The sequence below is a fragment of the Paramormyrops kingsleyae genome, chromosome 6 (assembly GCF_048594095.1).
Source record: "Paramormyrops kingsleyae isolate MSU_618 chromosome 6, PKINGS_0.4, whole genome shotgun sequence".
In the NCBI taxonomy this organism is placed as follows: Eukaryota; Metazoa; Chordata; class Actinopteri; order Osteoglossiformes; family Mormyridae; genus Paramormyrops; species Paramormyrops kingsleyae.
Window position 1 is genome coordinate 5,037,994 of NC_132802.1, and position 14,034 is coordinate 5,052,027.

Genomic DNA, 14,034 nt, shown 5'->3' on the forward strand with positions numbered 1-14,034 from the left:
GCACACAGGAAGTGCACGGCGTTCAGCGGGCGGGAGGCACCATCAGGGATGGCATTGAACTGACTGGAAATGTCTTACAAGGGCCTCTAAAGCTGATTCTACAGTGTGTCTCAGAGAACTTGAGATCCGGCGTGAATGATGTGAAAATCCGAAGCAAGGAAGCAAGCCTGTAGACCAATGAAGTCAGACCCGAGTGTGCAGGGGTCCCTCCTTTCTGTAGCTCAGTAGGATCGATCAGCGCCATCATCCTTAGCCGTGCGCTGGACATGGCCACTTACCACAGGCATGATGGTCTTGTTTTCTTGCCTCCTGGCCGTGTCAAACTGGGACCCGGCGGACAGCAGGGATATCAGGCAGGAGTACAAGTCGTCGTATTTCACTGCGCCGTTGAACAGCACTGGGAAGACCTGAGGCAGAACGTGGGGTTAAGGGCGCAAGGGCACTTCTGCTAACGATGATCGACCCCCCACCCCGCAAACAAACATTCCGGGGGCGTGGCTTAAATGCTTTACAGGGAAAAAAAAAACACACTTACTTTGCTGTCCAGGCGATTCCGGTCATCTTCCGATGCCTCAGGTGACAGGACGCAGTAAAATTTAGGCTGCATCGCAGAATCTAAACACAAGATGGCGGCGATGAGGCTCAGGCTGCAGACAGGCTATAGAGTCCTAACTGACCACCAGAACCGTCAGTGTGAAGAAACAAAAAGGGCAACTTACTCCTACCTGCCGAGCTGTGCTTCGTCCAGTTGTCCTCTACCTCCTTGAAGCCATAGTAGAGCGGAATGGAGCCCCTCTTGGCCCCCTCTTCGCCTGCGCTGCCCCCGGTGGCAGGGGGAGTCAGCAGATTGTACTGCACCTGTAACAGACAGGAAGTGAGAAGGGGCCATGGACAATCACCCTCATTAAACTGGTGAGTGAAAACTGCCACCATACGGTTAAGGACGTGTAGATACATAATAACTTAAGACCGAGTCAATTACATCTGGATTTCTTCCAATTAAATTGTCCCCCAGTAAGGGTATGACAGCCAGAACCCCAGTTCATTTTAACCTTTGGACCCAAAATGGCCACACTGCCATCATCCTCTCGTTCACCGGGAAGCCGAGCCACTGACCTGCTCGAAGAGGTACACCGGCGCCTTGGAGTACTGGTGCAGCAGGTAGTCAAAGAGCAGCAGGAGGCGGCCCAGGTTGAGGGGCACGGCCTGCAGCTGCGACTGCCCCTGGGCAGCCACCTCCGCGATGGCCTGGGTGCAGAGCATCAGCACGTCCCGGCGACCCCGCTCCGACAGGTTGTGGAAGATGAGCAGCAGCAGCTGGAGGTGCTCCACGTTGAGGTCCTCCTCGCCAGGAGAGGCACCCTGCAGCGTGTGCTGCTTCAGCGTGCCCACAAACCTACAGGCAGGTGGGGGGGGGGACTCTTCAACAGCATGACAAACTGCAACCTCCCACACTATTAGGTATTCAGAGTACCAAATGCAACTCAATTTCCCAGAATGCCACTGGGTCCTTCACAAAGGACCCTAAGCGTACCTCTCCCAGACCTTCATGCACTCGGGTACGTCAGAATCGCCCACCAGGCTGGCCTTGTGCTGCCAGATGAGCAGCAACCTTGAGAGCACCGACAGGGACTGGGGGTGGATGTAGAGCGGCCAGGGCCCCTCGGAGAAAGGAGCCACACCCAACTGCTGCAGCAAGGTGTTCTGGGAAATTCAGGGAACCTTATTACGAACTTCAACAAGCAAAGTAGAAAAATGTAAAGTCTTTACATGTGGGAAATGGTGGTACTCCCTTTAGTAGCACTTAAACCGCATCATTTCTTTATTAAAAAAGATTAAAGGGAGAGTGTCCTCTGTGCTGACCTGCAGCGTTGGCGAGGGGAGATCTGACGTCACCAGCGAGTGGTTAAAGTGATACAGAGCACATGCGAATTCTTCGTCAGACGATCCTGCAAGCAATAAGGCGGGTTCAGCGGGTAACGACGGAGCGAAACCAGAAAATCCGGCTCCTCGGGATAACTTAAAACGCTGGCATTTAGAGGGCAGGCCAAGGCCGGGAGATGGGAGCCAGAGCAGCCGAATCACCTTTGGCGTCCTTGTCCACGTCTTTGATGATGCTGGCCAGGGTGGCCATGTGCTGCTCGTTCAGGGAGACGCTCAGATAGTTGCGGATGAAGTTGTTCCTGGACTTGAGCATGGAGGTAGCGATAAAGTTCAAGATGCTGGAAGCCAGGCTCAGGAACTGAAACACAGTGGGTTTGTTAGAGGAGATCCGAGGTTCCAGGAAGCACCATCCATTCCTGACAGGTCTAGCCCACCCGCTGCCCAATAAATCAGCTCCCGTTGGACCTAAGGGGTACCCTCACCAGCTCAGGGTCCTTCCGGCTGGACAGGATGTTCCCGTTCTCCCCTGTGCTCTGCTTGCTGGGGCTCTTCAGCCTCGGAGATGTCTCCAGGGGGGGTGGTGGGGGAGGCGGTGGGGGGGCCACTTTCTCCTTGCTGGGGGAGATGGTCTCCTCGAACCACAGACCCAGGATGGGCTCGCTGTCCTCATCTGCAACACAGAGGAGGCAGCATTGAGTGCGGGGGGGAGGACCAGCGACACTGGAGCCCATGCAGCAGCGATCTGCTGCTTCTGTGAGCTGGTTTACTGCGAGGGGGACAAAGAGCCCAGTGCGACGGCGGGGCGGACAACTACACATCTGGCCTAAGAGAAAAAGCCGCTGACCTGATAAACAAGCTGCTCTTCTCCTCTGTCTTCTCTCTGCTGAAATAGTAGAGACTGTCACTGGCTTGCTCGGCAGTTGACCGGCGACCAACCGCCCCCCCCCAAGCCCCCACCCAGCAGGGTCCATCACCTGACTGACCTGCCTCTGCCACCTCAAGCGGCCTGACTCTGTTCTGCCCCAGGCCCTTGTGTATCCTCACACCTTGTGGCACCCGAGATCTGCCCCAACCTATCCTTCCCTCGCCGTTTCTGATGCTAAGCCAGCCGAACAGAAGCAAGTCTGTGCTGAATTCTGCCTAGTCTTTCACACCAGAGCCGCATACCATCACCCTCTCCTCCCCGAGCTATGAGGAATGTAGCTTCTAATCAGTGAAGAACTTCAGAAAGCAATGATTACACAAGTGTCCAAAGGGCTTTCCAAGAGACTCAGACCCCTAAGTCTAGCTAAACTTAAATTGCAGAATTTTTAAGTAATTATCTCTTCAATCCCCCCCCCCACCCCACCCCACAGGAGAGAGTTGAGCTGAGGACAGAATAAGGCTGGTGGTGCACTCCACAGCTTGGCAGAAGAGGAAAGATCTCCACAGTACCCTGACTGCTATCTTCCTCTGTGCTGCTGAAGTCATCTTCATAGTAGGTATTGGAGTCTGTGGAGGCGCTGACATCACTGCTCACTGACCCTTTCCTTTGTCGCTGGAGGACACAGGCCTGGAGGGGGCGCCAAAGAGGAGGAGTACACATAGTGGTTATCCAAGTGACAGCCTGGGTCACCGCACTGTTCTTGAAATCAAATTCACTGCTTTGCAGTGCCCATTTTAACACCTCAACAAAGAAAAAAATAGTTCCGTTGTGTGTGTTGAGATAGAGAAGGAGCAAGCATGTAGAGCAGGATGTGTCCCTGTGCAGGAGCCCGGGAAAGCTACAACTGTCCCACTTCTGCACAAAACTAGAGGCTTCAAAAATTAATGTAGAAAGAAAAAATGAAGAAAAATCAAATAAAGTTTCCCACTTTTGCACAGAAATACCCGTTTCAAAAATGTGTAAAAAGGAGGAAAATTTTTAATGGTGACCCAATGGGAACGCTGTGGGGAATTTAATCTCTTTTTGCAGGGGTGCGAGTCCCATGCAAACCCCCCCCCCCCCCCGCCTCACCTCTGTATACCGTACACCTAGGAAATGTTGCAGCTTTCTGGTCTTTAAAGTTTAAAGACAGAAGGAGGCTTTTTGACCGATGCATTCAGGAAGATGTGCAGAATTAAGAAACCTTTTGGGATGTGTACACTGCATGCGCTTCTTTGAGAAATGGCCTGCTAACCTCGGCAGGCGCATACCGGTATTTTGTTCCTAATTTGCATTTCCCCCAATTTTCTTCCCCCTTTTCCAACAATAAGTGAAGCATAGATGGAGCACCAGGACGGAACATACGCAAGAAACGTAAGGAATGCAAACGCTGAATACATTATACAAATTGCACGACTATTACTTATAGTCTGGTCACATAGGCAAGATTACTTAAGCTGCATTTAGGCCCAATCTCCAAATAGCAGAAAAAGACATTCTGAGAATTACGTTGAGGAGGACTGTGGAAACCTGCGACTTGTCATGTTACCCAGCTGTAACGCTGCATGTTTACCTGATACAGTCCCTAGCTCAATGGCTTTGGTCGACACCCTGAAAGATACGCTAGTGTCACGGCAGCCTAGGGGTCAGCAGAGCAGCTCACGACGGTGTCTGTACCTTCTTGTAGGAGGTGGACAGCAGGGTAAAGAGCAGGTTGGTGAGGGGCACCGAATCAATGAGTCTCTGAACCCTCTGGATGGAGGTGCTCTGGGCCATGATGCTGAGATCTGCTGGGGGTCCGTCGCTGGTCCAGCCCTGTGGGCACAGCAGAGCTTATCTGGCTTTGCTCTACCACAGCAACTGCAAAGTTGGGGCTATTAAGGTGAAGCCGCCGCGAACCAAAACCCACCAGGTTCCCTTTCGGGCTTTAATGAACTTTCACTTTGATCGAGCTTTCAGATGAACCATTAAACCAACTGTGTATTTTTCAATGCTAGGTTATATTTCTGTAGTGTCAACATTAATCGTGTAAATGATTCAAACATAGACACATAGTTCATTATTTATACTAATCTGCCTGTATAAAACCTACTTTTTAATTATTCTTTACACCTGATCAGGCTACAGAAAATTGACTTACACAAAATACCTTTAAAACACCAAATCGGAAAAGTTTTATAATTAATATAACATAAGGACCAGCAGATTCAAGAAAACTGCCCATGTAATCACCGGAAATCAAGGTTGCGTTTCAATTTGTACAACCCATCTATTCGGATTAATAAAGAAGCTCATTGTGAGCTGAAATGTGAGGTGAAATGAACACTCCTATTTGCGACCCACAAGGACTGGAATTGACACACTGTAGGCCTAAGCAGGTCAGGCCGTCTCTGTGGTGATCGGGGTGCACTAACCCTGTGCAGAGCCTCCACTTGCAGGTCTTGGAAGAGAGAAGAAAGCAGTTTTATAGAGTGATTTGCCAGGATGACTGATAGAACTCCAAAGCCCTGGTGCCTGCAAAACAAAGGACCGGTTTGGGGAGTTAGCAGAAACCGTTCGGGGAAAAAGTCAACATTCAGAGCCCTGCCCAACACAATATCCGTGCCTGAAGAATTTAATGTGTCACCATTTTATATCATAATGCCGACAACAACTAAGCAGCGAGTAGCTCAGCGGATTCGGAATCTGCGTCTTTCTGTGGAAGGTCATGGGTTCAAATCCCAGAGATAACAGAAAGAGACTGGATATGGGGAAAGCCATCTAATCTACCTTGGGGGTGAATATGATACTGATATTCTATTTCCAGCATATCATTTGTCCTTCCTTTTACATGCTAATAATAAAAGTAGGAGCCAACAGAGTAATTAGGAAGTTTCCAGCACTGAATTAAGGTTTAATGAAATGAATCAGGAAAATGTGAGTGAAGGAATATTACTAAATAATTTAACCCACTCACTACATTAGATAAGCCAGGATAAGCACTGGATATGTCGTATTAAAAACAAAATACAGAAAGTTTAATGAATCGAATGAAAATAAACTGGCTGCTATCAGTCCCAAACAAAAAAAAGTACTGTGGCAATTTTTCAGAACTAGTGGGGGAACGGGCATAAATACAGAGAAAGAGAAAGGAAAAAGTCACCAGCGGGGCAGCTTGCAAAGCCAACTCCTCTCCTGGGTCATGTTACAATGGGCACAAAGCCTGCTGATTTTGGAAGCCAAACACACCCTACTGTGGGCAGGATTTAGAGCGTTTCAACTGAAATTTCACTTGTGTGAAATCCAGCCTCACTCTTCCTGCTGAGCTGGGCACACTCACACTCGTCTGTGGCATGACTGCCAGTCTCACTCTTGCTGCTGAGCTGGGCACACTCACACTCGTCTGTGGCATGACTGCCAGCCTCACTCTTCCTGCTGAGCTGGGCACACTCACACTCGTCTGTGGCATGAATGCCAATCTCACTCTTCCTGCTGAGCTGGGCACACTCACACTCGTCTGTGGCATGACTGCCAGTCTCACTCTTGCTGCTGAGCTGGGCACACTCACACTCGTCTGTGGCATGACTGCCAGCCTCACTCTTCCTGCTGAGCTGGGCACACTCACACTCGTCTGTGGCATGACTGCCAGCCTCACTCTTCCTGCTGAGCTGGGCACACTCACACTCGTCTGTGGCATGACTGCCAGCCTCACTCTTCCTGCTGAGCTGGGCACACTCACACTCGTCTGTGGCATGACTGCCAGCCTCACTCTTCCTGCTGAGCTGGGCACACTCACACTCGTCTGTAGCATGACTGCCAGTCTCACTCTTGCTGCTGAGCTGGGCACACTCACACTCGTCTGTGGCATGACTGCCAGCCTCACTCTTGCTGCTGAGCTGGGCACACTCACACTCGTCTGTGGCATGACTGCCAGCCTCACTCTTCCTGCTGAGCTGGGCACACTCACACTCGTCTGTAGCATGACTGCCAGTCTCACTCTTGCTGCTGAGCTGGGCACACTCACACTCGTCTGTGGCATGACTGCCAGCCTCACTCTTCCTGCTGAGCTGGGCACACTCACACTCGTCTGTGGCATGACTGCCAGCCTCACTCTTGCTGCTGAGCTGGGCACACTCACACTCGTCTGTGGCATGACTGCCAGCCTCACTCTTGCTGCTGAGCTGGGCACACTCACACTCGTCTGTGGCATGACTGCCAGCCTCACTCTTCCTGCTGAGCTGGGCACACTCACACTCGTCTGTGGCATGACTGCCAGCCTCACTCTTGCTGCTGAGCTGGGCACACTCACACTCGTCTGTGGCATGACTGCCAGCCTCACTCTTCCTGCTGAGCTGGGCACACTCACACTCGTCTGTGGCATGACTGCCAGCCTCACTCTTCCTGCTGAGCTGGGCACACTCACACTCGTCTGTGGCATGAATGCCAGCCTCACTCTTCCTGCTGAGCTGGGCACACTCACACTCGTCTGTGGCATGACTGCCTTGTTGGTTCTTTCCCTCCCAATGTCAGATTTTGCTCCTTCTTCTGAAGCTTTATGTCATCAGAGCCCCAAAAATTACTTAAAGGCAACTAATTTTTTACTTCTTACTCTTTCAATCCAGTCATTCACAGTCATTGATCATTCTTCACTTTACACAACATATTTAAAGAGGCAGTTTCACTGGTGAACATTTTTTTTTTTTTTTTTTTTTTTTTTGGAAAAGCAACCGATCTTCTGCTTATACCAAACGAGGCACAGGGACAGATGGCTGCATTCACACGCGTGTGCACGGCTCCACCTGACTCTCCCAGCAGCCACATCTTCCCAGCAGCTGCTATTCGCTGGAATCATCGCCATAGCAACGGAATCGCAATCTGAATTTACATCTGCATTAGGCCGGTGCAAGGTTTTGAATTAAACCATTTCATGTGTGAAATTAGATTCAAGGCCGTGATTAATAAATGACACAAATTCGGCCTTGTACACTAGCATGTACAGATGCTGCTCTGGGCACAGACCGGATTCCGAGCTCGGCGAAGCAGCTCACCCTTTGCCGGGGCTGAGTTTGGGCGAGCCGGCCCCATCCTTGGCACGTGTGACGATGTCCCGAACCCGCAGGGCCGCCAGGGGGTCCTTCTCCTTCCCCTTGTCGGCCAGGGATGTGGGGCTCAGGTTGAGGATCAAGTAGAGGCTGTTTAGTAGGCACCAGGCCCCGAGGAGCTGGAAGTTCTGGTAGTGCTGTGGAGACACAGGTGTTCAGGAGACCAGACGAGGGCCACAGAGGGAGATCTTACGACATCGGAGATCTGCGTGTCGGCACTTACCTCCCCTCCAGCTCTGCGGGAGTTTCTGATCGCCTGCCCAATCATGTCGTAAATCTCCAGCTGGAACCACAGATTAACCAAACAGCTGATCAAGTTAATAAATCAGCAAAAGACAGCAAGGGATTGGGTCCGATTACAGTTGCAATTATGCAGTTACCTAAGCGATAGGTCACACTGAAAATATCCCCTCCTGTCAGACGTTTCTTTAAATAAAGCCCATTCTGATGGCATGGAGGGCTACTCACGCATTTCTGAACTATTGTAGCAGCATCGTTCTCATAGTCTTCCTCCTTGGAGCCGGTGGAGGCGGTACGGAGCTGCAGGCCGCTACCCACATGCAGGATGGCCATGCAAGTGGCCACACTTACACCTGGCACACGGTGGGATGGGGTGGGGTGGGGGGGGGGGTGAGGGTGGAGAGACGCAACTCAGAGAGGGCAGCAGTGCTGATCTCCTGTCACCCACAGCCACTGCGGAGGTTACCCTTAGGCCCAGTTTATACTCAACGCCTGCGACATATATGCTTAGGTGTGCTGTCGCTACACACGTGTGGTTTACGTCAATCTGGAGGATTAAAGGCCACGTCCACCAGGGGGCAGTGCGAGAAAGCCAACCTGGTTGGCTCCATCATTTCCGGTCTGATTGTTTGTATGAGGTTGTGGCATGAGGTGTTTTCTGGTTCTGCAATACTGCTGCAGCATTCTCAGTATTCTACCCACTGCTCCACGTCTGAGTATAAACCAGCCCTTATCCGGCTCGCCCGCAGTTTCAGTTCCAACAGCGGTACAAAAAGGTCCCTTGAAGACCCTCGACGGCGAAGGCCGGACAACGCGGCCCTCACAAGCTGCCGCGGACAGCGACTCACCGGCGTAAAGGCAGCTGAGGGCCAGCACCGTGACGTCCTGCAGCCGCCGTGGCGTCAGGGGCTCCAGCACAGGCAAGGACAGGGTGTCCAAGGCCATCGTCACATCAATCACCAAGGAGTGAAACCTACGTGGCGGAAGCGGCAGAAGGGAGAGCCATCGGCCTGACTGTGAGGTCACATGACGACATCGCAGAGAACCATCCACATAGGCCGATGAGCCACTATTTACTTAGCACCTAATTCAAAAATGTAATTTACCTAGCAGCGATTAAACAAGCGCATAACCCCGAGTATTAAACTCCCCGGTGGCTGCTGTTCACCATCTGTTTCGCTTGAGCCGTTCTGCTTTAGCATCAGTCGTTATGAAAACAGGTAAAATGGAAAGTTGCTCTGGTTTTCAGCACCAACTGAGCGATAGAATAAATGCTTAACTTTCGCCATTAGCATCAGTACTGCAGCCGTCACTGAGGCATGCGAATGCGGTATTGCAGGGACTGCCGGGATTATCACCCCTCACGGCACACGCTGACGTCACCCCCTGGCTGGGCGTCCGGGTCACTCACCCGTTGCGCACGGCGGTGGCGTCGGCCACCGTCGCCGGCATGATGAAGAAGGAGTTGGCCGACACGGCGTCCTGAAAGCGGTTGATGTAGCGCAGGAAGTAGGGCAGGTTGAGGCACACGCGCAGCAGCTTCTCCGAGCCCCCTACAGACGACAGCGGCAGCCTGGTCAGCACGGGGGGGGGGGGTTGGGCACAGAGGGAGGCAGCCACACCGACCCACTACTCACCCAGTTCCTGTAAACTGGACACATTCTGGGAGATGAAGGCATTCTTCATTTTCGCCTGCGTCGCTTGGTCTGCCCTCGTTTGGTCATCGCTCTCACTCTCCACCTGTAGCAGCGAACCCCATGAGCAGGCAGGGTACACATCTTAAAAATCCCAACACCTCATTCTGATGGAACTCAGTCTGATGGAAATGAAGTCAATAAATCCTTCATTAAACAGCATGGAACCGCTAAGGGCCACACCAGTCAACCTGGTCAATCACACCGGTGCTTTAAAAGTTTGGCAGGCAGAACCCTGCAAGTCCTTGGACAGAATCCATCCTGGAAAAGCCTAGAGTTTATTTTGGCCACTCTGTTGGGCAGCATTTAAACAACCGGGCTTGTGACTGCAGGGTCAAGTCTCAAGAGGGGTCCGGTTGTGATCCCACCAACGGGGAACTTAACCTGAATTTCTTAAGTAAAAAAAACAGGACACTATAGATAAGTCCCAGGCTGTGTAACCTGCGTAGGCATGAAGTGTTTTCTAAGCTGAGCAATAATATACCGATCAAAGCAAACTGACCAGATTTTGAACAAACAAATATTTCTGTAATAACTTTACATCATTAAAATAACAACCAAAATGACAGATGACAGGATTCTCAGTGAGTTCTGGCTGTTAGAATTGCTGGACAGACCTGGATTTGTCCACAGGGAGACGACAGCATGTTGACGTCTGGGTTGAACACGGAGGTCAGCTGGTTGAAGAAATTCATCTGCACCTCCTTCTGTCGAACCTCAGGATTCACCGGCGAGGGCAGATCCTTCTGGTCCTCCACTGCAAACGCAAACACACACGCATAAAGAATACAGTACATAAAAAATCCCACACACAATCAACAACACTGTCCCTACAAGCAGCAATGGAAAAATGCTGAAGATGAATCTCATTTGACAGCAGCTGAGGAACAAAGCTTCCATTCTGTTGGCCTGGAAGCACAAAGCCTGATGAGACACTGTCCAGACAAGCAGGGCCCAGTCTCCCTTATCTTGTTCACCAGCTGCCTCTTCTTATTTATTAAGTTACGTATTAACAAGTAAACCAAATGGTTGAATTTTACTCATGAGGTCCATTGAAGAACAAAGAAAAATTATAAACTTGTGGTGCACCAGAAAAAGGCCAGTAAAATTAGCAGCTGAAGTTGTTAAGATTGTACAGGACATTCAGTAAAGGGCACTACCCTCAAGTGGATGCAGTGTTTCCCAATGGCTTTACAACATATTACTTTGAAATTCTGAAAATGCAAATCTAATAGAAATCCCTCAGTTCACCTTGTCCAAATTAGTTAGATGACAGATTCTGAGAATGGGGACAGGGGGTTTCTGAGACACTGCTATATAAGCCAGGACACAGGCACACGCACCGAGAGAGAGACAGGAACACGCACAGAGAGAGACAGGCACACGCACAGAGAGAGAGACAGGCACAGAGAGAGAGACAGGCACAGAGAGAGAGACAGGCACAGAGAGAGAGAGAGAGAGACAGGCACACGCACAGAGAGAGAGACAGGCACAGAGAGAGAGAGAGAGAGAGAGAGACAGGCACACGCACCGAGATAGAGACAGGCACGCGCACAGAGAGAGAGACAGGCACACACACAGAGAGAGAGACCGGCACAGAGAGAGAGACAGGCACAGAGAGAGAGAGACAGGCACAGAGAGAGAGAGACAGGCACAGAGAGAGAGAGACAGGCACAGAGAGAGAGACAGAGAGAGAGAGAGAGAGAGAGAGAGAGAGCAGGCACACGCACCAAGAGAGACAGGCACACGCACAGAGAGAGACAGGCACAGAGAGAGAGAGAGACAGGCACACATACCAAGAGAGAGAGAGAGAGAGGGAGGGAGAGAGGCACAGAGAGAGAGCGAGACACAGGCACACAGAGAGGCACATACAAAGATAGACACACACTCACACATACCCATAGATACACACAGACAGACAAACACACAGACACATACAAAGAAAGACACACACACAGACCCACAGACACAGGCACAGAGAGAGAGATAGACACAGACACAGCTGCACAATATCACATCACAAAACGTGAAATTCCAGCGAGTACCACTGCACTATTAATATTTAAAAAGTGGTGAAAATACCTGAAATAAACTACAGCCAAATAGAACTTATCTACCAATAGAATGTGTCAAATAAGTTGGTGGTGTTGCCACGAGTTGTGAAAAGAAACAACGTGCATGTGATTATCGTTCATGCGCATGATGCATCGTGCAGCCCTACACACGCATGCACGCACGCGCACACAAATGCGCACACACACCAGCTATCCCCAGCCCCGCACAACATTCCTCATGGCTTCCCTCACACCTTCTGGGCAGTGGGGGCACCATTTACTGATCTTTTGCCATGTCAGAGCTGAGCCATGATTGAAAAAGGCCTTCAGGACTGTGACAGCACCTCCAAAGAGACTCTTCTCCAGGCTGTTAATTTTAGAGGCCAATTCAGAGGTAATCACAGCTGCTGCCTCGGCTGCTATCGCATTTGTGGAGAACCTCCACCCCAAACAGAAAACACAGGCGTACCAATACAATCATTAATCACAGTCATTTACAACAGACAGACACACTTCAGCAATGATCAAATTGCTTTATGGCACAATTTAAAAACCAGCTAATACCCTAATTAAAGCTATCACATCACACATTACAGGGCAGCGAGAACATCATTATTACTTATAAGCTTAAAGAAATTCATGTTCTTCAAACACGTTGACACACAAAACAATACTCTACGAACAATCATAAAAAACAGTTTTTGCACTTGATGCGGATATTGTTTTGTGGTGATATTTCTGACAGGACAAACACAGTCGACCTCAGAAGGCTGACAAACCAGCCCAAACGCTGCACAGCATGAGGCCTGGCACCTTCTCCTACTGGCTCCATTACACTGACACTGCAGAACTATCACTGGCTTGGATCCAGCCCTACTGGTAATGACCACCCCCCCCCCCCCCCCGCCCCCCACGTCCGCCAAGGGTCGGGTCAGAGAGACATCTGGCACCCCAGGGAGGTCAGGCTGAGCCAAATTTGGACGCTATCTGTGTGGTGCAGTCAGACGTCACCTGCGATGCCCCGCGACACGAGCACGGCACGGGCCAGGAGGGCGGCCTACCGTCAGACAGCGTCTTGACAGTCAGAGGCAGCTTGGCTGACTTCATCATCGCGGTGAAGGTGATGATTTCTGTGCGATCCAGGCGGCTGCAGGCCGTGCAAAGGCCTTTTATCAGGAGGATCAGGTGCTTCTAAAAGACAAACAAACCAGGCGGGAGCATTGGTACGAGAAACACTAATTCAGTACTTACACTAAAATTTACCATTAATCAGAACCAGTTCAAGGTCTTGAGGCCAAGAAACAGCAATGATACATAACAGCCAAGAATAAAACTGAAACTGAGAAGTATCAGCGGCATCAGGGTGTGAATCCCTCGAGCGCGCGGGGGGGGGGGAGGGGGTGGTAGGGGGGGGCCTCACCTGTGAAACGGCACATGCCTCGTCTGGGTTCTCCAGCCTCAGCAGGGAGAATTCGATGAGTACTTTACAGGCTGCCGCCACTGACAGCAGCTGGTTTCTGGGGACTGGGAGGAAGAGCAGCAGAAGTCAAGAACTCAAATGAATATGGGAATCGGTACAACTATTCATCGCTTGAAGGCCTGTGAAAGTGCTGACTGGGACAGGCGATGAGACAGCGCTCATGTACAAACAGTCCTACTTCAAGTTACACCTGATCGCATGTACATCTGAGGCCTATAGCCAAAAGTATAAACTGATTGAGAGACACCTGAAAGTGGACAGTAGGAAAGTAGCAGCTGCATCGCATAGAGTAACATGTGGAGGTGAAGGGCAGCATTGCCAACTGTATGATTACTCAATGTCCATATCTAACTAAGACAGAATGCATACGGTAATGGATACGCGACGGACAGCGACAATATTGAGATACACCCAAAGTGACTTGGATCTGGTGGTCCCGGTCCCAAATGCTAGTACAAGTCAACACAAGGCTGCATTATCAGCATAAGCTGCCAGCTACCAATCATCAATGTGTTAACAAGGTTCATCGGCGAAGAGAAAGGAAAATTTATGTATCAAACTTCAGTTTCACCCTGGTATTCCAAGAATGTCATTTCATAAACCCAGTGTCAAAATGATTCTGAAAGGCGTGATTCTTTAACAGAATTTTTTTTAAATAAATCAAGATTCTCAAACCACTGACATTTTTTTTACGTCG

The 14,034-nt window shown here is 50.5% G+C and overlaps 1 protein-coding gene across 21 annotated transcripts in view; it reads right to left on the reverse strand.

The window, feature by feature from the left end:
- ubr4 (ubiquitin protein ligase E3 component n-recognin 4) overlaps positions 1–14,034 on the reverse strand; it is a 58,845-nt gene that overhangs the window by 42,855 nt on the left and 1,956 nt on the right. For 12 of the 21 annotated variants that reach the window (XM_072713444.1, XM_072713446.1, XM_072713448.1 and 9 more), the window contains exons 3-23: positions 13,278–13,381; positions 12,919–13,048; positions 10,421–10,560; positions 9,747–9,849; positions 9,521–9,662; positions 8,958–9,082; positions 8,338–8,462; positions 8,093–8,152; positions 7,816–8,006; positions 5,203–5,302; positions 4,466–4,603; positions 3,319–3,436; positions 2,729–2,767; positions 2,367–2,554; positions 2,086–2,242; positions 1,864–1,949; positions 1,535–1,704; positions 1,117–1,396; positions 720–858; positions 536–615; positions 279–407 (exon numbers count right to left, since the gene is read on the reverse strand). In XM_072713444.1, the coding sequence (XP_072569545.1) occupies positions 279–407; positions 536–615; positions 720–858; positions 1,117–1,396; positions 1,535–1,704; positions 1,864–1,949; positions 2,086–2,242; positions 2,367–2,554; positions 2,729–2,767; positions 3,319–3,436; positions 4,466–4,603; positions 5,203–5,302; positions 7,816–8,006; positions 8,093–8,152; positions 8,338–8,462; positions 8,958–9,082; positions 9,521–9,662; positions 9,747–9,849; positions 10,421–10,560; positions 12,919–13,048; positions 13,278–13,381 (2,744 nt within the window). The remainder of the gene's footprint in view (positions 1–278; positions 408–535; positions 616–719; positions 859–1,116; positions 1,397–1,534; positions 1,705–1,863; positions 1,950–2,085; positions 2,243–2,366; positions 2,555–2,728; positions 2,768–3,318; positions 3,437–4,465; positions 4,604–5,202; positions 5,303–7,815; positions 8,007–8,092; positions 8,153–8,337; positions 8,463–8,957; positions 9,083–9,520; positions 9,663–9,746; positions 9,850–10,420; positions 10,561–12,918; positions 13,049–13,277; positions 13,382–14,034) is intronic. The other 9 variants (XM_072713445.1, XM_072713459.1, XM_072713458.1 and 6 more) reach the window with 4 other exon arrangements.